The sequence below is a fragment of the Artibeus jamaicensis genome, unplaced genomic scaffold (assembly GCF_021234435.1).
Source record: "Artibeus jamaicensis isolate MK-2021 breed Jamaican fruit bat unplaced genomic scaffold, CSHL_Jam_final contig_3214, whole genome shotgun sequence".
Taxonomy (NCBI): domain Eukaryota; kingdom Metazoa; phylum Chordata; class Mammalia; order Chiroptera; family Phyllostomidae; genus Artibeus; species Artibeus jamaicensis.
In genome coordinates, this window is record NW_026521760.1 from 5,813,908 (window position 1) to 5,837,534 (window position 23,627).

Genomic DNA, 23,627 nt, shown 5'->3' on the forward strand with positions numbered 1-23,627 from the left:
AGGCATCTGTTTTATGCCAGTGCCTGTGTGTTTTGGGTACAATAGTGAACAAAAACAGATCTATTTTCTTCTTCCATGAAACTAGTGGTCTAGCAGGACAGGCAGATATCTACACAAATAAGTATACAAGACATCCTTGGTAAGTACTTTAAAGGAGATGTACATAGTGCTGTGGAAGCCAGTAGGTGTTTATGATGGAGCTGGGTTCATCAGGAGAGGCTGAGGCTGAAAGATGAATAGGCACTAAGATAAGCTGGTGGGTGGGGAAGAGTGTGAGGCCAGTGAGAGAAAGCATGGTCATTCTGAGGGAATGAGAGAAGGCACTGGCTGGAGTGATGAAAGTGAAGTAGAATGTAAAGAGCCGGGTGAGGTGGGAAACCATTGGAGGTTTTAGAGGATGGAGGGGAGGTTAGTGGGTGACCAGAAAGTAGATAGAGGAAGACCATTCGCAGCTATTTTAATAGTCAAGGCAATTGATAGCAGTGGTGAGCACTGTAAATGAACTTCAATGAATCTCAGGAAGTACAATCAATAGGACTTTGTGTTTGCCACTTTATTTTAACTTGACTGACTTTGTGAAGGCCCTATCTTCAAATAAGGTCAGATGCTAAAATTTTAGCAAGCTTACTTTAGTAATGATTTTTCCACTATAGCTTTTACATGTTATTTTAACAGAAATCTTAACAATCTGAGTATAATGAAATATTGAGGAATCTCAATCTCTACATAAGATACATATTTGAATAATAATTTGAATATGTAGAAGAGATCTAATCAAGATCATTCACATGTGCATGCCATGTAATGAGTGAATGTAATTCAATCTAAAGTTAGGATTTCAACATGTGAATTTCAGGGAACACAATTCAAACCATAATATACTTTTACCTGTTATTAGTGTTTACTTATTGAAAAACTTGAAATGAAAACTGGTAGACTGGGTTTGGGTGACAAGAGATGAAGATGAGAGGAATTATTTTTACTATATTTTATATATACAATTGTGTTGTATATTTCATTTCTCAATGAAAGTCATAGACAACTAATAATGTGGCTCACTAATTTTTATTTCCTTAAGTTACAGTGGCAAAATAATTAGTTTCAAAACTATCATTGGTTACTAATTCATTGCTTTGCAAAAAACAGTTGAGAAAAATTTCATTTCAGTAGTTGTACCTTTATTAAGATTTACTCTGCTCTATCATTATATCTAATCACATAGGGGAGTACATGTGTATAAAATATATAATAAAATACACCTCAGTCTAGTTTTGAAAAATGCTATAGAAGAAATTAAGGAATAATATTACTTGTATTACTTCATAGTTAATGATACCTTACAGGCATTCAGTTTAAAAGGAAACAAAAGAATAAAGTTTGATGGGTACAGACAGTTACCTTGGTTGGTGTTCTTACTTTCATAGAGTAGTAAAATGAAATGGAGTTTTATTCTGTTGTGTTTGTTTTGTGTGGCATTATACATTTTAACATAAAATTTTATCAAGCTTACTTTAGTAGTTTATTTTATTTTTCTCCTGTAGTTTTCCGATATTATTTAAATAATCCTTACCAGCCTGATGTAATGGAACAGTGAGGAATCTGCATCTATATAGGATATCTATTTGAATAATATCTTGAATAACTAACTAGAAGAGGTCTGATCAAAATCATTTACCTGTGAGTGAATATAACTCACTATAATAAACCATGTAGCTGATTTCTTTTGCTCTTTTAGGCCTCCATATTTCCCTCTCTGTGCATAAATAAAGTCCCTATTTTTTTGTTAACCAAGAGGCAACAAAATTTGTGTTCAGATTGTGATATGCATTTCCTATGTCAAGTAGAAAAGTGTGCATGTCTATAAATTATGTGTATATAATTATCAACACATCTAGGCAAATTTTAGGTATTGTGAGCTTAATGGAAACCATTATTTGTAGGAAAAGAATCAAGCTGTTAAAATGGAATGAATTTAAAGCCTCCTTTACTTTTTTGATTAAAATAATGACAAATTTAGCAAACAGAACAGAAGCAGACTCAGAGATATAGAGAACAAAGTGCAGGTTGCCAGATGGGAAGGATGTCGGGGGAGCTGGTGAGAATGGTGAAGGGATCCAGAAGTTACAGAACAGTCACAGGAATGTAAATACAGCATAGGAATATAGTCAGTAATATTACAAGAACTGTATGTGGTGCCAGGTGGTTGCTAGACTTATTGGGGCATCATTTCATAACTTATATAGTTGACCATTATGCTGTACACCTGAAACTTACATAAATAATATTGAATGTCAACTGTAATTGAAAAAGAAAAAATAATAGAAAAGTGTATGGCAGAAGTCTGTTTAAGGTTTCTACCTCTCTGCCTAATTTTGGTGTTCCTATTCTTTTCTTGTACACTTTCTTGTGGAAGTAAAACTCTCTGAATATTTGTTTAAAAATAAAAGTAAACTTATTAAAATAACGTATTCTATATATTCAGTATATTTTTATTTGTATTGTATTTTACACATAATGTTTGTTAGTATTTTAGGTAGATGGTTTATTGAATCAGCCCAGTGATTTTAAAGTTTTACGGGTGTTTTTGACCTTCCTTGAAAAAACCCAACATATACAGGGACATATGCATGTTACTACAGTGTATTTGATATTTGCGGGGCTGTGGAGTTGTCAGGACCGTGTTGCCATCACTGTCCATATGTTTGGATTTGGGAAACACATTTTTAGGGAAGCTCGTTTTAAGTTTAAATTGTATTAAACATTATACAGTTTTTTATTTGACCTATTCTTGTATAAATTAGTAACATTTATTAAAATACTAAATTAATTTAAGTTGATCTGCATTCCCTCATTTATTTGGTGTATAATAATGTACTCACTATCTTTGTATTTGAAGTAGTATCTTGATTTTCAAGATCTTGGATGTATGTTTAGAAGATATTTATATACATGATTAAAGGACAGTGCAAGCTAGCATAAACATAAGAGTACTCCCAAAGTCTTGTCAGATGTTTGCACTGTACACAGAGAGAGAAAACCGTTTTATTAGGCAGATATGTTTGGCCACTTATTGAAAGATTGGGGATTTATTCAAGCTGTGATGAACACGTTGACAGTGGAGAAGAGTGGCCACTGAGATACATGTTAAAAGCCCTTAAGCTCTGTGTTCATATTATTCCAAGGTATCTCATGAGTAGCAACGACCAGGTTATTAACGTAATGACTGTTTGATACATAATATCTAATCTGGAAGAATCTGCTTTTGTTAAAAAATAATTTCCCATGACATTAATTTCAGATTTTGTTGACTGAAGATGAATGTTTAGAAAGCCATGTGGTTTAGAAAATTGAACAACTGGCAAAAGGAAAGAGGAGAGATTATAACTCTGAATATCCTTAACTTTTGTTGCCAAGTAGCTTCCTTAACTTTTCAAATCCAAGGAATACGTACAAGTGTTATTAAATCATGTGGTTCAAAAGAACCAATAGTGAACCATAACACCCTTGTCCTTTTTAAAATTTCTAATTCCATAGTCATTATTTTTATCATTTCTGTTCTTAGTTTTTCTGTCAGAATTAGAATTTAGAATTAGATTTAGAATTACTTTCATAAATCTAAATCAGAGGTTGGCAAATGGTGATCCATAGGGTAAATTTAGTCCGCTGAACTTTATTTTAAGGCCTGTGAGCCAGAATTTTTTTTTTACGTTTTAAAAGATTGTTAGAAATCAAAACAACAAATTGGTTAATATGACTGTGTGACAGACACTATGATCTGCAGAGAGTCTAAGATATTTACTATCTGATCCTTTACAGAAAAAAGTTTAAACCTCTGGTTTATATGGCACATGTGTGAGCATGTGTGTGTATGTGCACACACACCCACAGATATAAGCATTCACACACATAAATATACATGCCTGTTAATTAATAATCTAAATGTTGAATTTTTCACCAAATAAGAAAGACCAGCTTATGCTACTATCAATCTACCTTACATTGCTAGTTCTTATATTAGTATTAACTTTTGCTTTGGTTACATTTGTAGCTTTAAATACTGTACTATTTCTTTTAGGATTTTATTTAATTTTAGACAGAGGGGAAGGGAGGGAGAAAGAGAAGGAGAGAAACATCAATGTGTGGTTGCTTTTCCCACGCCCACAAATGGGGGACCTGACCCATAACCCTGACTGGGAATTGAACCAGCGACGCTTTGGTTCACAGGCCAGTACTCAATCCACTGAGCCACACCAGCCAGGGCAAAATACTGTATTATTCTTAAGTCTGTGTTTTCTGTTTCAGTACCTTTGGGTGGGCATAATGATAGATCCAAAGATGGTGATTAGTAGGAATTATCTTGATTTTTATCCAGAAATAGTCATGTTTTTGAAATTTTTATCACTGAGCCCAGGTACTTTACACCCAGAAGCCAGCACAATGCCTGATACTCAGTAACGCTCTAGTATTTCCTGAGTGTGTGTTTGTATGTGTAGGACAGTTCATCTCAGGGTTCCTACTGTTGTGTTTGCAGAGGTTCATTTTGCTTTTTATAGTTGTTGCCATAGTTGTAGAATTTTTTGTCATAAATCCAACTAAGTGAATCAGAATTTAAGTAAACCTATTTGCCATTACTTGCTGAAATACCTTCTATACTGTTTTTAAACTGCGATAGATATTTGTGTGACACACGTTCCTTTGTGTGGAGTTAAGGTTGTTGCATAAAAAATGACTCAGGCATGGCTGGTGTAGCTCAGTGGATTGAGTGCAGGCCTGCGAAGTTGACGATTGCAGTTTGATTCCCAGTCAGGGCACATGCCTGGGTTGCAGGCCAGTTCCCAGCAGGGGCCAGTTCCCAGCAGGGGATGCACCAAAAAAGCAACCATACATTGATGTTCCTCTCCTTCTCTCCTTTCCTTCCCCTCTAAAAATAAATGAATAAAATCTTTAAAAAAAAAAATGACTCAGGCATTGCTCTCACTCAGACACCCAACAAAGACTTGAAGTGTGTGTTAATCAGCCGCACACTGTACTAGACGTATTGCAGTCACACAGTGGTGAGCTAGGCAGTCATGGTCACCGCCCTCAGGGAATGTAGTGGGAAAGACAGGCAAATTAACAGTCATATAGGTAAGCACATATAAATGCAAATTGGTAAAGAATTTAAAGGACAAGAACAAGTTATTTGAGAGAAGCAGAGAATATAGTTTTAAAACATGAGACCTTTTCATATGTATACAGATAACGTTTAGCATCCTAAAATACTTCCATTCCTCTAGGACAGTAGTTCTCAAAATTTGCGTGCATCAAACTCACGTGGAGTGTTTGTTAAAACGGTGTGTTTGGGTTTCCAAGTTCAAAATTTCTTATTTACTAGGTGTGGATGGACATGAGGATTTGAGTTTCTGATAGTTCTAGGTGTTTGTGATTCTGCTGATCCTGGAAACCACACTTCAAGAACCACTGATCCAGGAAGCTGGAATCACTTATAGAACTTGAACAAAATATTAATGTTTAGTTTCTGTTTTTGGAAATTCTGACTTAATTGTGCGGTGGTATGGCCTAAATATGAAGCTTTTAAAAATGCCCCATGTAGTTCTGCTTTACAACCAGGGTTGTAAGCTACTCAGTTGGGAATTGAGTACACTTACACATAACCATTTCTTAGTGGGGCTGAAAGTACGTAATCCTGTATGGTGATAGGAATGCATGGAAAAGGGGGGGAGAAGGTTGGACTAGAGGCTTCAGTAAAAATATGATACCTGAACTCTAAGGCTTAAAGGAGGATCAGTCAACACTGAACTTGACAGAGAGGGATGAGGGGATGTCAGACAGAAGAAATGCTGAGTGGGAGTAGGCTTTGTTTCCTAAATAACCCAGGCTGAATTTCTGAAATGTAAATATTCTCGTATTGGGAGTCTCCTGTGTCAGAAAAAGAGGACATAATTTATTCTTAATTTACAAATAGATATAAGGATCATCTGTACCAGACTCAAATAATTTTTATTCATTCATGTGTGTATTTAATAGGATGCGAAGAAGAAACCGAAAGACTCGGCGATACGGAGTCCTGGACACGAACATAGAAAACATGGAACTGACCCCTTTAGAACAAGACGATGAGGACGATGACACCACGCTGTTCGATGCCAATCATCCTCGAAGGTGAGTGCTGAGCAGGTCAGTTTCCTGAGTCAGGAGGTAAGTCCTTGACCAGTGCATTGAAAAAATAGAGTTTTATTTAATGTTTAGTTTTTATCCTAAAAACTTTCACTCAGTTCTTTTAATGAAGTTCTTTGCAGTCCCCAACCAGTAGTTCACATTCACATTCTTTTACTAAAATAAACATGAACAATAGAACACCATCCTCCAAAGAAATCTGTATTGTACATCTTGCACAGATTTGCTCTTTCAACTGCTGTATCTTGGTAATGTTTATTAACTGTGTGAGTGTGTCCAAGGGGGATAGTAGAGTTGGTTTTATCATTGCATTCTGAAGATGTTTCAGTGTTAGTCTGGGTTAACTCTGCGCTTTTTCCTGGCAAAACTGTGGGACTGATGGTATACGGCCTGGTAGTGTAGCTATGTCTTTTCTCCGATGTAGCCTTACTGAGTGTTAAGATCTTTCCTAAGAAGTTTGGATAAGGGAAATTATATGAATATGGAATTTCTTTCAATACAGACGAATGAAGGAAGGAGGCAATAAAGATTCATTTTAATAGGGAAGGATATTTGGATAGAGAGGTAATTATTCTGATAAAGGAGTTATAATGAGGCACAAATGCAGAGTACAGAAATCCGGGATTTCAGAAAAAGGACTCAACAATAATGTGTCTATTAAAGGATATCTATATGACGTTTTGGTTGCTGGTAGTTCATTTAATAAAAATGCATATTTGAAATGTCAGTTGTACAGTTAGAAGAGTGTCAGAGACTGGATGTGTAAACATTAACAAAGCAGCTACATCTGTCCATTAAACACTCCCTCTCTTAGTGAAAACTAACCTGAATAAAATGCATTACATAAAAATTTAGAATATCTGAATGTACATTCTGAAAAGCCCTTAAACTGCCTGTGAAGTATTATACGATTCCTGTTAAGTCAGATATTGCCAGTGGCTCTCTGCTTCTTCAGTGCGAACCAGAGAAAGTAGCTGGCATGCATTTAAGAACCATTGTGTGTAACAAAGACTCATCTCGATACATTAGAAATCGCGGTAAGAATCATATAAAATACAGCTGGGAGCAGCCTGACAGGAGGAGTGGCACGTCATTTCTGTGATTTCGGGCTCACCCTAGAGAAGGCTCCCATTGAATAAGATGGTGGTGGAGTCTCACATATAATTATTGATTTCTTTTCATTTTTACAGTATTTAAAAAGTATAGTATTTGCAGTCTTCTTAAAAACTAAGTGTATGTGGTTGCCTCTCCTGTACATACACAGAAAGGGAAGAACAAAAAGGAAGTTATTAACTTAGGAAGTCAGGGTAGTTTCCAAAGAGGAACTGAATTTGAACCCCGATTAATGTATTTCAAGTAGGCTTGCCTAAAGACCAAGTTGGTTGTAGGTAGACGCCACTACCTAAAGTTTAGTAGTTGTGGAGGATGGTAGTTCAGGAAGTGCAGCAGAAAATGTCCAGAATATAGCCTGTCGTGTGTGCATGTGTATTTCTACAGGCAGGGTTGGGAGGACCGGTGTCTGTGAAGGACACAGACGCACAAGTCCTTTTGAGGGAAATACGTGGTTTTGTGATCCACCAAGGAACTTGGTGTTACGTTGCTGTCATTGGAGAACTATTGATGCTGTTTGGAGTGTACCTAATCAGATGATCAGGTTTGTGTTGTAGAATAACACATCTTTTTTTTTTAAGTTCTCCCCTGAGGATATATTTTTAATTGATTTTTTAGAGAGAGAAGAAGGAACCAGGGTTGTGGGGAGGGAAACATCCATGCAAGAGGGAAACATTAATCAGTAGCCTCCCACACATGCACCAACCTAGGGATGTACCCCAATTGGTAATGGAATCCACCACCTTCTGTTTGTTATGCAGGAAGATGCTCCAACCAACTGAGCCACCTGACCAGGTCGGAATAATACTTCTTGCAGTAGGGAGGAAGGGGGCCTAGGAGAGATGAAGAGAGGAGAGGCATAAAGAAGGGGTCCGTTGTATTAAGATACAATTACCCATAGCTATCTTTTAGTCTGCATCCTGGCTCATCACTGACCTTCCTCTAATATTTACCCCACTCTTATACCCCACTGTTCATGAATCTTGCATTCTATTAGGGAGCTACACATTAATCAGAGTTACATAAATGGAGAAGGAGTAAGTATAGGGTGGTATAAGAACTTATATCAGGGACATAGAATACTTAACCAAAAGCTAATAGTCCAGAAAGTCCTCTTGGAAGTGATATATAAATTGAGACCTGAAAAAATTAGTAGGAATTAGCAAAATGAAAAGTGGATACTTGGGTGGGAATTGGAAAAAGAACGGGAGGTACAAAGTACCAGAAGCAAAAGAGAGTGTGGAATATTTAAGGGACTAAAAAAAGTTAAATAAATGCTATATTACCATATGTGACAATGAATAAATGAATGAATGATTTTTGAGCTTCGAATACAAAAGAAAGTGATAGGTAATGCAGAACAAAGAATCAAAAGGCAGATCATGATCCATATTAATCAGTTAGAAATTACAAGTTATGAAAGCCACTTGGAAAATTTTAAAACAAGCACAATCAAAGGTGTATAAAAAAAGCTTATTCTGTAGTCATTGCAGAAGAGTTAAGATAAGAAATCAAGTGATGAAGAAAACTGGTTAGATGGTGCAAGTCCATGGGGTGCCCAGTACTAGAGTGAGAGCAGGAGAGGGAGAGGGGGGGTAAATTATTTAAGAGGCTTTGACAGTATTATCAGCAAGATTTAGGTGTTGTGTTTTGAGGGTAAAGGAGGGAGGAATGGTAATAATAATAGAGAAGCAAATTTCAGGGGTAATGATAGTGATCAATGATAATTACCATAAAGTCCTGACTCAATCATCTTGAGTTTTTTAGTAGTATGACTATATTTACTTGAAAAAATCTTAGGAAAAAAACCTTCAATGTACAAATGTCTAGATAAAGTAAAAAGAGCAAATTATTACTGCTTTTCTATTCACTCACTCACTCCATTCATTTATTCATTTATCCAATAAATGAAAGATGTAGCAGCTATTTATATTACAACTATCCAGTGCCAGGTACTGGTCTAAATGTTTGTGACACATTAGAGCAACAAAACAGAAAAAGAAAGAAAGAAATCCTGACTTTGTGGCACTTAGCTGAGGGAAAGGTGAGGTGTGGAGGTTAACAGTTCCTTTTTATTTTCAGTTTTCTTTCTGTATTCTTCTATGTTGTTTGGCTTTTGTTTTTTCAAAGAGCATATATTTGTGCTCTTTAAAAAAACCTTTTGTTTGGGAATAATTTAAAGTCTTCAGAAAAGTTAAAAGAATAAAAGTAGTATAAAGAATACCCCATGATTTTTATGTAGATTCACCTATTAATATTTTATGTAATTGTCTTATATATTCTCTCTCATAATATAGATACAAAAGAATGGATCTCCCTCATTTTATGTTTATCTGGTGTTCTGACGTTTCATCGTAATTAGATTCAGGTCATGCATTCTTAGCCGAAATACTCTACAGATCGCCCTTCCTCCTTCTCAAGATACCATATCTGAAGACACATGATGTTCATTTGTCCTTCATTAGCAGTGGTGATTTTGATGCACCTGTTCTAGGTTTTATCCAGTTTCTCTAGTATGTTACTGCTTTTTTCCCCTTTGCAACTAATAAGGAGATACACTAAATCATGACAATATTCTGCTTCTCATTAGAATTCCCCCCAGGTTTAGCACACATTCATCATTTTTGCCTGTTCTGATCTTCACTATTATAGTTGCAAAGTAATGACTTTCCTACTTCAATATTTGTTCCATATTCACCAATGATCCTCACCCTCTGTAACTTAGATTATTTTCTGTGTGGGGATATACAACCCAAATTCCTTACTTCATTTGAAGCTGATTCAGTGAGTAGCTCTCTCTGATCTGATGTTGACAGTAAAGATTACACATATATTATGACATCAGTTTATTTAACTGTTCAAATTTATCTTATGGGAAAGATGCATATATATCTTAATTGTGACTCACTTCAGTAACACATGATAATCATGTATAATGCTATTTGTTTCTCCCAATAAAGGTAAAAAATCAATACTTACATGGAGACTAGACTAAAGGTTTTGGAGGGTCCTGAAAGAGGACTTTCACCACCAGGGCTTCCCAGAACAGCCATATAAATGGTAGGAGGAACCATGGCATGGATGGTGGTGGTCAAATGCCTTTAGAGGGATAAAGTCAGGGGACCTGTTACTGAGACCAGGGAGAAGCCTGGACAGAGCCCGGTAACAGAACTACCATAGCATGATTTAATAGTCACTTGTTAGTAAATAACTACTTCAGCTCAGGATGTACCAGACATTGTACTAGGTTCCCTACACACACTATGTAAAATCAAGACAGACTTGTGAAGTATTTCCTGTTAAAGACAGGATTTCATTTTAAAGACAGGAAAACTGAGGCTCAGCTAGATTAAATGAGTTAGACTTCTCTTCCTGCACAATCTCATTCCATTTATTAAATACTTATTTAATTTGTATCTATGAAGGAAATAATAAATTCTCTTCATTTTGTTATCTATACCAGTACCCGCTATTACTCATTTTTAAATGAAGACCCTAAAAAGGAGGATTATAAATATTTTGTTTTGCCTACCATGCCAGTTGCAATACAGAATCATATTAGTCCACATTATAACTGCTGGTAATTCTTGTTGCATCATCTCTTATGGATGCTGCCTTCATTGTTTAAGTGCTTTCTAAAATTAGTTCCTCCTCTTTTTCTAAATTCTATCCACAAAATAACAGGAAGCAAGTCATTTCCAGAGACGTAAATGGATTTCCTTGCTTACAATTTTATCACAGTATAAATTTATCCTTTTGTAGTTAGCTCTTTCTGAGAGGGATGTTTTTAACGTGCCTTTTAGTATATCAAAATTCTAATAATGATTGTAATTTGTCATTGGGATTGGAGGGAATTTTTTCACTGTTCCTTTGTATTACGTTGGATAACATGAAACTGCCAATGTATGCTTTAATGTAAATTTCCTAAGGAGAATTTGGTATTTCGTGTAGAAGGGTGTCACAGAGGGGCTGACTCCAGGCGCAGGGTATCAGGGCTCTGGCTCCTTTCCTCCACGAACCCGGTGGTTCTGCCCATTTTCATGTGTTGGCTTCATTTTTAGGCTAATATTAGGATGATGCCAGTAGTTTCTATGATCACACCCAGAATGCTAACTTTCAGTGGAAGTTAGGGACTAGTTCTCTTACATCTCTTTCTTAGAGATGAGAAAAGTTTCCCCAGAAACTATTAATAGATTTGTTTTTTTGGAAATGACTTCCTTCCTGTTATTTGTTTTTATTTTCCATATCATTGGCCATGTGATTTCTAAACTAAACCCTGGGAAGAAAAATCAAAGTACCATCGTTAGCTCAGAATTATCTTTTGGGACTGAGTGGATTTTAAGGAGTTAGCAACCACCATTATCACTATACCTAATAATTTAAGCATTGAGGTTAATACAGTCAAGTTGGAGAAATATGTACATTGGGGGAAAAAATAACTTGAGCACCTTGGTTAATATAACTTACCTTGAATTTATTATTGATATCCTGATTTTTAAGTAAAGGTATTTCTTTTGTTTAGTTATGGAAACATTTTGCATGAAGGAGTTAAAAAACTAAAAAAGAAATGCCGGTTCTTTAACTCTTTTAGCCCTCTCAGACTGAAAATTTGATGAAGAATCCGAGAGTATATACTGACTAAAAATTACCTTCATTTTACTCAGGTGAAACATTTTATATACTTAATACAATTCAAAACTATTGGAAACAAATACTCATAACTAGCCTCTAAAAATGCATTTTTGAAACATTGCTTTAAAAGACAAAAAATGGGAACAATGCTTTCTTGCTGTTTTGTTTGATTTCTACTGAATAGTAAAATAATTAAACTAGTAATATCACTTCAAAACTATTTTAATACTTTTTGCCATGTTTTTAATTTTTAAAGAAAAGCCTAAATTTACACTTTAGCTACTTCTGTTCTGTTTTATTCAGTTTAATATCACATTGTGTGCATTGCATTTGTACTCAATGTTACTTAGCCAGAAGATATTGTATGGGTTTTAATATCAGCATATCAGCATCAGAAAGCAGTTTTAAGTGTTTAACAAAAAAAGCCTATTTAAAAAAAATCTTATTTAAACAATTACCAGTTTGAAAAGTTTTAATTTTTAAAACACCACTTTTAATGTGAAGCATGACATTATCAGAATAAACACTAAGGTTATTCAGATGTGCTTGACACACCTGAAGGGAACAGTGGTGTCGTGGTCATTACTTAGCCAGGTCAGCCTTCATGTGGGATTTTTTGTATGTTTTACTTTTTCTGAAGACATTGAATCTTAGAAGAAAGTTTGTCTTGCTCCATTAATAATTAGACATCGCAGTATGGTTATTGGATAGGAACATGAATCATTTGTATATGATTTTAACAAATGCTATGTAACATCAAATTCTTTTTTTAATATAGCGTGTAGTTTAGAATCATTGTATTTTTTTAAATTTTTATTGAATTTATTGGGGTGACATTGGTTAATAAAATTATATAGATTTCAAGTATACAGTTCTATAATACATCATCTGTATATTGCATTGTGTGTTCCCCACCTCCAGTAAGTCGCCTTCCATTAAATAAGAACTGGTAATACTATTGTCTCATCTCAGTGCATGGCCTGGAGTTGCCCTAAGTTGATAGCCCCTAGCCATATGTGGCCCTTGAAATGTGACTAACGTGATTGAGGAACTGAATTTTTAATTGTATTGAATTTTAATAAATTGAAATTTTAGTTTAAATTCCCAGATGTGGCAAGTGGCTATTGTGTAGAATAGCACAGACCTAGAGCAAAAGTGTGTGATCGATCTGGTTTGAACTAATTGTATTAAATGAAACTCTTACACAATAGTTTAATTATAGGTTTCTGTTTACAAAGCACTTACTTTGTGTAATAAAATGCTTACTTGTTGGGTTCGGGATTTACATTCTACTGTGTTGTTGGGGATTGCCCACTCCCTGAGGAATGTAGTGGGAGAGAGGGACATGGGTGGCAGAGCATAACCACCCTGAAGGCTGACTTACAGGACGGGGGTTAAGACAGTACAGGAACCGGGACCTCGATTTTGTGGGCAGGGAAAGCCCTAAACACAGTTCTTAAGGCATTAACCTTTCCCCGTGCTCTGAGATTGTGTTTATTCTAAAAAATCCACAGGCGTTATACCTACTATAGGAAGACCTGGGAAGAGAAAAAAGTCCAGGAATCTAGTATTTGCAAATTTATTTAAATGAACAAAAAAATAACAGTGCTCTCAACTGCACTAGGATAGTTTTTCCTTTCAAATTTGATTTGATTTTATAACCATTTTGATAGTTTCAGATTTCCAAGTTGGCTTTTAAGTTTTCTTGAAAAGAATATCTTTTTAAAATTATAGTATTATTGTAGAATCTTGAAGCTTGAAAAATACTCAAATTTGGGTTTTCTGTAAAATACGTTAATATTACGCACTTGCTTTACCTCATAGAAAGCATGACATTTGTTTATTGTGGAAAGAATATTTAACATGAAATCAACCCTCTTAATTTTAGGTGCACAGTAAGTATTAGTAACCATAGGCACAAGGTTGTTCAACATATCTCTAGAATGTGTTCACCTTGCATTAACTGGTATTTATAATAGCTGAATAGCAGCTCCCTATTTCCTTCTTCTCTCAGCACCTGTCACCTACCAATCTGTGCTTCTCTAAGTTTGACCAATTTTTACTACTAGCCATAGAGAACCTGGAATTACAAAGACTCAGACATTTTCCCCATGTTCTAAGAAGTCTATAGTAGCTGGCCCCCGGCATCAATTCAATGGCTATTTGATGACCGTGTCTACATCTATACAACTTTCTCAAACATTTCCTCATGTTTTCCTGTCCTGGTTCATACGGCTACTGTAGTTTTCATCCATCACAACCATGTTCCAAGCAACAAGACGGTGGTGGGCAGGGACCATACTACGTCCACCTGTTTATCAGGAAATCACAGTTTCACAGAACTGCCCCCTTCCTCCCACGAGACTTTCATAACCCCCTTCTGCTGCCCTTCACTCACAAAAAAAAGAAAGAAAAATATTTTTCTTAGCCAACTACAAGGAGTGAATAAACATTGAGTAGACAGTCATGGTTATTCAAAGTCTTTTCTGAGGTTAAATTCAGTAACTGGCAAGAGAGGAATGTCTGGATTTGGGTGTTCCTAAACACAGTGAAGGCGTGATGCTGAGGAGTTGTTGTTCATGAGTAGCAGTTTTACAGAGAAGTAAGAGGTGTCCAGGAAAGTAGGATTATGAAGATAGAGCACAGAACATTTGACATTTAGTCTTATCCTTAGGTTATAGCGATTAAACCTCACGATTTGTAAGCCATCAAGGCATTAAGTGTTGAGGTTGTCTGTTTTCCCATGTCACTGTACACTGGAAGTAGTTTTGTTTGTACTGGTTCTGCATGTCACTAACAGCATGTAATTGAGCAAGGATGTAACATTCTAATTTTCTTTGCATCTTAAATTCTAATGGTGAAGAACTTCAGCTTGTCAATTTCAGTAGTTATTTCTAGCTTAAACATCGTCAATTCAAGATTTAAACATCATCAATTAAAGGTTCTCCATGCTTTCCCTTCTTTTACTCCAAGTTGATTTTAAGTTCTCTGGAGATTTGCAACATTAGTCATTTAGTCTAAGACATTAATGCTACATCTGTTGTAGCACTAAGAAAGAAAAAATACTGTCAATTTAATTATGAAACAATATCGTGATATTTTTACTTAATATAGGAATCATGTATGGCAGCCTCTCAATCCAACTAAAGTATTTGTCAGTTTCTTCTGCCATCATGTGCATTTCTTGGTGTGTAATAGTCTCCTTTAGAACAGAAATTAACAAAGCTATGTTTACTGGTAATATCTTCCCATTTAAAATAAATGTTTTTTAGCAAAAATATGGAATTGACCCCACTGTTTTAGTGACAGACATTTGTGTACTGACACCAAATTATAGCATACTATTATCTTTCATAGTTTTCTACATATATAACTTTTGCTTCAGTGATGACTCATGATACTATATTTTGAAGGCATTTGAAACTTTATTGACAACTCATCCCCTATAATAATAATTCAGTGGAAATAACAATACCAAGAGCTTCAGTCAGTTTTCTGCACATATGAGCAATACCTGTGTGACACGATTCTAAGGTACCGTCAATTGGGAGGTGAGTTACAAATTCAGAGATGTTAAAATATGAAATATGTGTTTTAGAATTGTGAGGTACAGTACCATGCACAGGAGAGGGTACACTTGCAGTCCTGCTTGGTTCGGGGGCTTTAGTGGCCATCATTGCTTCTGCCAAAAGCCTCTTATTAACAGGTCCACACAAATTACACTGTGTATTCCTGGTTGCATCTCCAATCTTCTCTGATCTACCAGTCCTATAGACACACACATACATACACACACACATATTTTCAATAAATACATATATTTATTCCAGGCATCGGGAACTCTTGGGTTTCTTACCCTGTCCCATGCTAATAAATGCACCACATTTTTCAAATTGCTGTGAGATATCTGAGAAACTGAGTTAGCGTAGAAATATAGGAGATTTCACTGAGGAAGTGATAATTGGATTGTAGTTATTTTTAAAAATATGTAAGACATTTACAGGTATGGCAGGTATGGCTCAGTGGATTGAATACAGGCCTGTGAACCAAAGGGTCACTGGTTCAATTCCCAGTCAGGGCACATGTGTGGGTTGCAGGCCAATTCCCTGGTGGGGGGCACTTAAGAGGCAACCACACATTGATGTTTCTCTCTTCCTCCCTTCTCCTCTGTCTAAAAATAATCAACAAATATTTGTTTTAAATGCATGAGATTCAAATAAGAGTAATATTTCAAGCAGAGCTGAAAACATGAGTCAGGGAATGTCCTGGCAAGAGTTTGTGCATGTTGTGAGCTGCTATAGAACACATGATATGTGAAAGGATCACAGCACATCAGTCAAATTTTGGGACCAAATCAAGAACATGTTAAAAAGCAACATATTAAGGATTTGGATTTTGCTATTTGTAAAAATGGTCACAAATCATCCACTGCTTTGGAGTGAATGAGTAATAGCATGAAATTTATTTTCTAGGAAAATGATTTTGTTGACCTTGTAAAAATGAATTAGAGTTAGAAATAAACTAAGGTCCAGTCTTTTGAAGTTGTTCAGTTGAGAGATGTCAAAGCAGAAGCAAAGGCTAAAAGGGAAAGGGTTGTATAAAAAGAGGACTACATATTAATTATGTGTTAATAACCTTCAACTTCTTTTTGAAAAAGCTTAAATTACCCCCAAATTAGAATATATAAAGAATCTCATTAGCCTATAACAATCTAGAAATTTATTATAGATTGCTTACTAAAGATTTAAATAAAACAGCAAGTTGGAAGAGGGCATTACTCATTCTCAAACGTATCTCCCATGAATTTGTAAATGTTGGTGATTGTAAGAGATTAGGGTAGTCAAATTAGCATACCTGTGGTTATTCTTTTAGTTTGCCTAAATGCCTTTGGTTGTACTAGCTTTAATTAGCAGAAATTTTTTAGAAGCTATGATTTTAATTAAGTAACACTAAAGCCTGGTGTATAATTAGAATTAAGGTCTTTAAAAATGTATATGATAAAATTAGGAATTCTTTTGACCATAAACTAGTCAATAAAGGAAGAAAATGAGCAAACTTTCTCCATTATATGTTTATGGAAGACCTTATCTTCAGTTTGGATGAATTCTGTTACTGTATTATAAATATTAGAAGCAATTTTTTGTTTAGTAGAGTATATACTTCCAGGCCTGCTGCTTCAATTAATTCTTCTTTCTGAAGATTTAGAAATACAATCAGTTAAGAATTGTATTTACAGAAATTATGGAAACAAATAACTGAATTTTATACTTAAGTCAATTAAAGTCATTTATAAATATTATATGAGATGTAACTTGGTAAAACTATGAACTATTCTTTAATTACCCACACTAGTTACATATAAAATCCCTTTGAAAAAATTAGAATTACAATGTGAACTATAGTATCTGATATAATTAATATAGACATCATCTGTTTTATCAGTGTCATTCATTATAATTCCCTTAGATTAAGTACTTTCATTATCTTCTTTGCCACTTGAAATGTTTGGGAATATTTTAAAATATGATTAAATTTATTACAGGATGAGCATTTAATAGTGTTTTATTTTTCTTGCAGATAAGACTGTGCCTTTTGTGAAGATTTCATCTTTCTACAATGAAGAGCAGAATTTTTATGTTTAAGGAATAAGAAGCCACTTTATCATTGGGGGGGTATTTAAGTCACATATATTATGACAGCTCTTAATTTGTTATTGCCATAATACTATATTGTTTTACTATGTTTGTGTGTGTGTGTGTGTGTATATATATATATATATATATATATATATATATATATATATATATATATAAAAGTGCTCTTAATGGGCTTAGAGTTATTTGGAGTAAACTGTACTATAATAGACATCTGTTTTAGAGCAGGTGTTCTCTGATCAGTTTTTGTTTTCCACTTACTATATTATTGGAAACTGTTTGATAGACTAATGACTTTGTTTGTTTTGATTTTGCTGGTTAATTTTTTTTTTCCTGGAACTATAAATTCCAACAACTACTGTATAAAAAATTAAAAATTTCTTTATCAAGATATATTTCCCATGATTGTAAGGGAAAAAAAGCCAAATTTATTACTTTGCCTTTGGGTCTTTTAAATATTGATAAATATGTGAGTTGTATGGAAAACAATAAATATTATTTAAAATTATTTTAAGTGGTGCAGTGTGTGTTTATAAACTAAACCTGTACTATTGAATTATTATATATTAACATGCATTTTATATGATTTCTAAAAAAATCTGTTAAAGAAGGGTTATTACATTTTAGCAAATTTCTTATTGAATCAGGTTATCTACTTTGATTATATATTTCAGAAATGAATAAATTTCAAAGCCAATATTTTATTAATTGTGCTGAGAAATAAAAATAATGACAAACCTTTTAATCATATTACAGTACAGGAGAGTAAGGCATTAAAGTAGGTGCATAAAGAGCCAGGTAGACCTAGATGCAAAAAGTGATTTTATCATCTCATCTCTGAATGAATTATTGAGCTTCGACCTTATCGAGCTTCAGTTTTTCACATTCTAAAAATCAGAGGAGAACTTACAGCAAAAGCACGGGTCACACACTCAGTTTCTTACAGGGGACAGGGAAGTTATTTAAATGTGTGTCAGGATAGGCTGCGACCTGAAGCCTGTGGGTCACATGCAGCTCAGAACGGCTGTGAATGCAGCCCAACACAAAATTGTAAATGTATTGAAAACATTATGAGATTTTTTCTGTGTGTGCGATTACATGTCCCAGTGTATTTAATGCATGGCCCAGGACAACTCTTCTTTCAGTGTGGCCCAGAGATGCCAAAAGGCTGGACACTCCTGTCTAGAACATGTAGTAGTCTCACCTCCCAGTGGGTTACAACATTGATTTTTTTCTTCCCCTCACTTACACTGCCCATTTGTTATAGACTGTGATTCTGTTCTTTGTTGTCTTTTCTCGAGAGCCAAAGTCAATTCCAAACTCTGCCTGGAATATTGCCTCGTAGCTGATGTCCAGCCATGGTGAAGGGCATGCCAGTTCATAAGTTTCTGCCCTAAACTACATTTTATCTTAAGGCCACATATGAGTTCTACAAGGCAAGGATAGGTAATCAAGCAATGAGATGAGCTGGAGACTTGGCCACCCAAAATGCCTGCTTAGTTTTACCTATATAAAGTAACTGGCATACCATGATGGGTCGAGTCCACCGATGTCAGTGTGTTTGTGTATATTGTGTAAGCAGGGATTAAAGCAAAAATATGCCTCTTAAAGGGATCAGCTTCTGTTCAGTTCTCACCGGTGGTTATTAAGAGAGAATACTTGCCTAGTGCTGCTAAATCTTTTAGTTTTAATTTTCAAGAGAAGTTAGACTCCATTATTTCCTACATGAAGTTTCCTTATTTTAAAATATTATTAGAACATATTTTTGAATTACATGTAGCCCCATACCTGCCACTTTGTTATATTTGAAAAGCATATACTATAGTATCTTAGAAAGTATTTATTAATATCATTCATTTAATAATAGTTGTTATTTATAAACTAACTTTTATATTAAAAGTAAGTGTAGGTAAGAATTAAATCTGTTAGAGAATAAAAATCCTAATTATTTAGATAAAGTAATAATTATTTTCATAAGTGATTTTTAAGTTGGGTTTAAAGAGGATGTTACCAAAGTGTTTTAAGCAGTGGGGGTACTTTATTAGAAATACAATTTCTCTTGGTGACTACTTCAACTGAACGTGGAAATTCTGGCATGTTTGTGGAAAATGCTTTTATTTCATTACTTTTATATAGTCATTCTTGAACTGCAAATCTACTATTATAATCATCATAATAAGCCATACTTTGATTAAAGTGCTAAACAGTATGCCAGATTTTAGCTTCATTAGATATAGTAGGATTTCACCTACAAAGCTATATGTACATTATGAAATAGACAGTGTTATCTTAGATGTTGTGAAAATGTGTTCCTATTCTTCCTTCCCATTTTGTACTTCCTTATGGCTATTTTATTGGCAAGAACCTAACCTAGAGATTAGAGGTCAGTGGACACTAGTGTAATTGTGTTCTAGCCCAGGAGACAAGTAATGGAGAAAAAGGGTAGTTGTTAAGTAATTTGTAGATTTTCTACACTTGAACTGGAGGTTTCTGACCAACCACTGTGTGGGGCTAGTAAAGCAAATTGCTCCTTTCAGCCTAATTTCTCTTGATTATTAGGTAGGTAACCACTATGATGAAAATTAAACCCTTGAGCTGGGTGGGTGCTCAACTTCCACCTTGCCAACTTCCAGCTGGTTTGGGGGTTTAGTTACCTTACCAAGGATGTAATCTGTTACCTTTTGTCACTTACCCTCTCTTTATTTAATTTTATTCTGCTACTTTAATTTTAATTTTATTCATTTTCACTTATTCAGTATAGCTTTACCTAATTTACTTTTTTAGGGGAGCAATATAGGAAAGGGAGTTATTTTCTCTCATGTTAGGAGTTAAAAAGATGGAAAGAATGAGTGTAGTGAAATAATCCATTCCATAAACATGCAATTGGCATAGTTATTTCCCTGAATACTCCTCTAGCTACCCCATCACTTTCAAGGGTGGCTTTCATAAACAGCTTTACTTCAGTGCCTTAGAAGAATCAAGCAGAAATTATTATCAATACAGATGCTGTGCTTGTTTTACTAAGATGTGTTTTCATTTTCCCTCTCATTTCACAGTATCAGTCCTTATATCAGACATTGAATGTTGTAAAGCTACAGTTTTCAATATGTCTTGCCTGCCCATGACAACATCATGTTACAGGAAAAGAATAAAGGTAGAAGGGAAGAAATGAGGGGAGGAGCGCTCCCCAAAACTTCCATGTCTGGCTGGCTGAGAAAGTAATAATGTTGCATGTTCCATGAAAAGATCTTATTAGCACAGAGCCACAGTGTCGGATCTCTAGCCAGGTTTCTGGCTCTATTTTTGCTTCTGACTTTAAATATCTGTTTTTATTTGGGTTCTCTGTATTCTTATAATACAGGCTCCTTCAGTACCCATGCCGAATCACCAGAAATAAGGGAAAACTACTCAGATACCTTTCTCAAATAGGCATTTGAACCACATTAAACTGAACATCTCTGATAATTATTTCTCTTAATCTGCTGTGCTCACCCTCTTGCCTGAAGAAAGTTCTTGACAGGAGTGCAACTCAGGCTGTTTTATTTTTAACTCCCTCCCCCCCCTTCTCTTTCTCTCTCTCTTTCCCCACCCCCCTCTCGTTCTTTGCCTTTGAAACAGAAAGGATGGCCATCTTTAAGCTTCAGGTTTTTCAGACTTTAGCTCTTTTCCTTTTGTTTTATCCATTTTTCCCCACTGAATCTATTATTACTATTCATCCATGCAGGGTCTAACCTCCTTTCCTAAAAGAGACCATACACCCTCCCTCTTTTTTTTTTCTTTGCAGCTGGATCAATTGTACCTCCTACCAGCCTCCTAAAAATATGTCTATGAAACTTCTCCTAACTAGACCCTCAGACAAATTTTCCAACTATATTTTACCCAGTAAGTTTCTCATGGACCCATAGCTTTTTCTGGATAAATCAGCTAAATTTTAGGAAGACGCACCAGTGTGGTTAGAGAAGCCTAGGAAACCTACAGATTTCTAAAGCAACAGACATGTGACCTTTAATTAGTTACCCTTGGGTTGTCATATTTACAGTATACCGTCGGGCTAGGAATTTAACAAATCCTAAGATATAAAGTAAAATCAATAGGTACAATCTTTCAGAAATGACCAACTCTGGACAGTTCTGCTGGCAATAGTTTTTTCTGGAAATATGGCAAAGCAGGTTCCCAAATTAGTCATCCCAAATCTTTATTTTGTCCTTTCTAATAGATTTTAATTTCTGTTTTCAACATATGTCAATGTTATTTCACGATATTCCATAGGTTTTTGTTTTGCCTTCTCTGACTCTGTGGTATAATAAACTTTAACAGATAAGAGTGGATTAATCAAGCTTATTTCTCATGTCCACAGCATTCTGCTGCTTATTGCTTCTGAATTAGTTGCTTCTCATGGTACTTACTATTCCTAGCAAAAGTACCTTCTCTGGATATTTATGTGCAGTTTTGTTTTAACTTCCTTATGAGGTACATGATTAAAAAAAACTATTTATATCTAGGGGCTTGACACCCAAAACTGTTAGCAGGACCAAAGAGACTCTTGTTAAGCATATCGAGGAGCAAAGATTTCCTTTTTTTGCAGGGAATTTAGCGGTTCTTAGTCTATGGGAAAATTTTAAAAATATGCATGTGCTTACCCCACACTCAAGAGTTCATATTATTTTGGCATAGGAGTGGCCTAAGTATCTGTATTAGACAGCTCCACAGTGATTCTGTCATGAGCTCAGAATGAGGTCCTCTGCCAGTCTGAAGATTAACCCCATCAAGAGTAAGAGCAGAGTTTCAGAGACTAACAAACCTTGTACTGATTCTGGCTCCATCATTTTCCTCTACTTAAGTATCTTCAATATTTCTTTTTTTCCAAGCATATTCTCCATGTGTGACTCATCATCCAGTCTAATCAAACAGTAATGTATTAAAAGCTTTAGATTTGTTCATTTGTTCAATCCTTACACTAGCTCTTTGAAGGAGAGATTATTCTCGATTTGCAGATACCGGCACACTGAGGCTGAAAAAGATTAAGGAACTTGCCCCAAATGAAACAGCTAGTAGTAGCAGAATGGTCTATTGAATATGAGCTCACAAAATTTATTTTTACTAATGTACATTTTAGTTTGTCTCCAAAGAAAGGATAAGGTTGTTTATAGATGTGCATATATGAAAAGATAAAATCAAGTGGAGGAGGTGAAGGCATTGAGGCTCAGGGAAACAAAAGGTAGGAAACTAAGGTCATACTGTGATTTTATTGTTTCACATTTGTACTATGAAATCCCTCACACTTGCTGTAAATGTGCCATGAATGTCACTCAAGAGAGAAGTGAAGTTGTTCTGTTATTGCTAGTGCAGGGACTACAGGGATATTTCTTTTACCAGGTTTTCAGAGAGTAATGAAATTGAGATCCTCTGGTATAACAATAGTGAACACTTTTTTTAACATGTTTACATTAAACCTGCAAAGTATATTGTGCACATCTTTCTTATAATGTCTTTTAATATAGACTAGTATCATCATACTACAATATAATTCAGTAAAATTAATTTTACAGCAAAAAAGTTCTGTTTGTATACACCATCTACTGATTCATATTATTCACTAAAGGGTAAATTTTAATAGCATCTAAGGCAGTATTTCCCCATATAGTCTATAAAACAACTTATAAAAAAGAATCGCTGTTTCTCCCTGGCTTCCCTGATATCCTTTGTTTGTTTTTCCTCTTCTCTCTTATTGGTTGTAGCTCTGTTTTTTGGTTTTGCCTCTTCACACTCTGATCTCTCCCTAGGCACACTACTCATGATTTCAATTATATATATATATATATATATATATATATATATATATATAGTATCAAATGAAAACTTGTACTAGATAAAGTAAAACAGGCAAGGAAGATTTTACTGAAGGCTGCTGCATTCATAGAAATAGGCCAGAACTAAATTTACACTCAGTTCCACTGAAACAAAAAGCAAAAGGGTTTCTGAGCACTGCGGGGAGCTGGTTGGACATGGAAAGTACTGGCTTGGATTGGAGGTTGTTGGGGAAGTCATGTCATC

The 23,627-nt window shown here is 35.0% G+C and overlaps 1 protein-coding gene across 2 annotated transcripts in view; it reads left to right on the forward strand.

Moving 5' to 3' along the window:
- Positions 1–18,064, forward strand: part of FAM174A (family with sequence similarity 174 member A) — a 29,859-nt gene extending 11,795 nt beyond the window's left edge. The window contains exons 2-3 of one of the 2 annotated variants that reach the window (XM_037153836.2): positions 6,028–6,177; positions 17,497–18,064. In XM_037153836.2, the coding sequence (XP_037009731.1) occupies positions 6,028–6,166 (139 nt within the window). In that variant the 3' untranslated portion in view covers positions 6,167–6,177; positions 17,497–18,064. The remainder of the gene's footprint in view (positions 1–6,027; positions 6,178–17,496) is intronic. The other variant, XM_037153835.2, reaches the window with a different exon arrangement.
- The last annotated feature ends 5,563 nt before the right edge of the window (positions 18,065–23,627 follow it).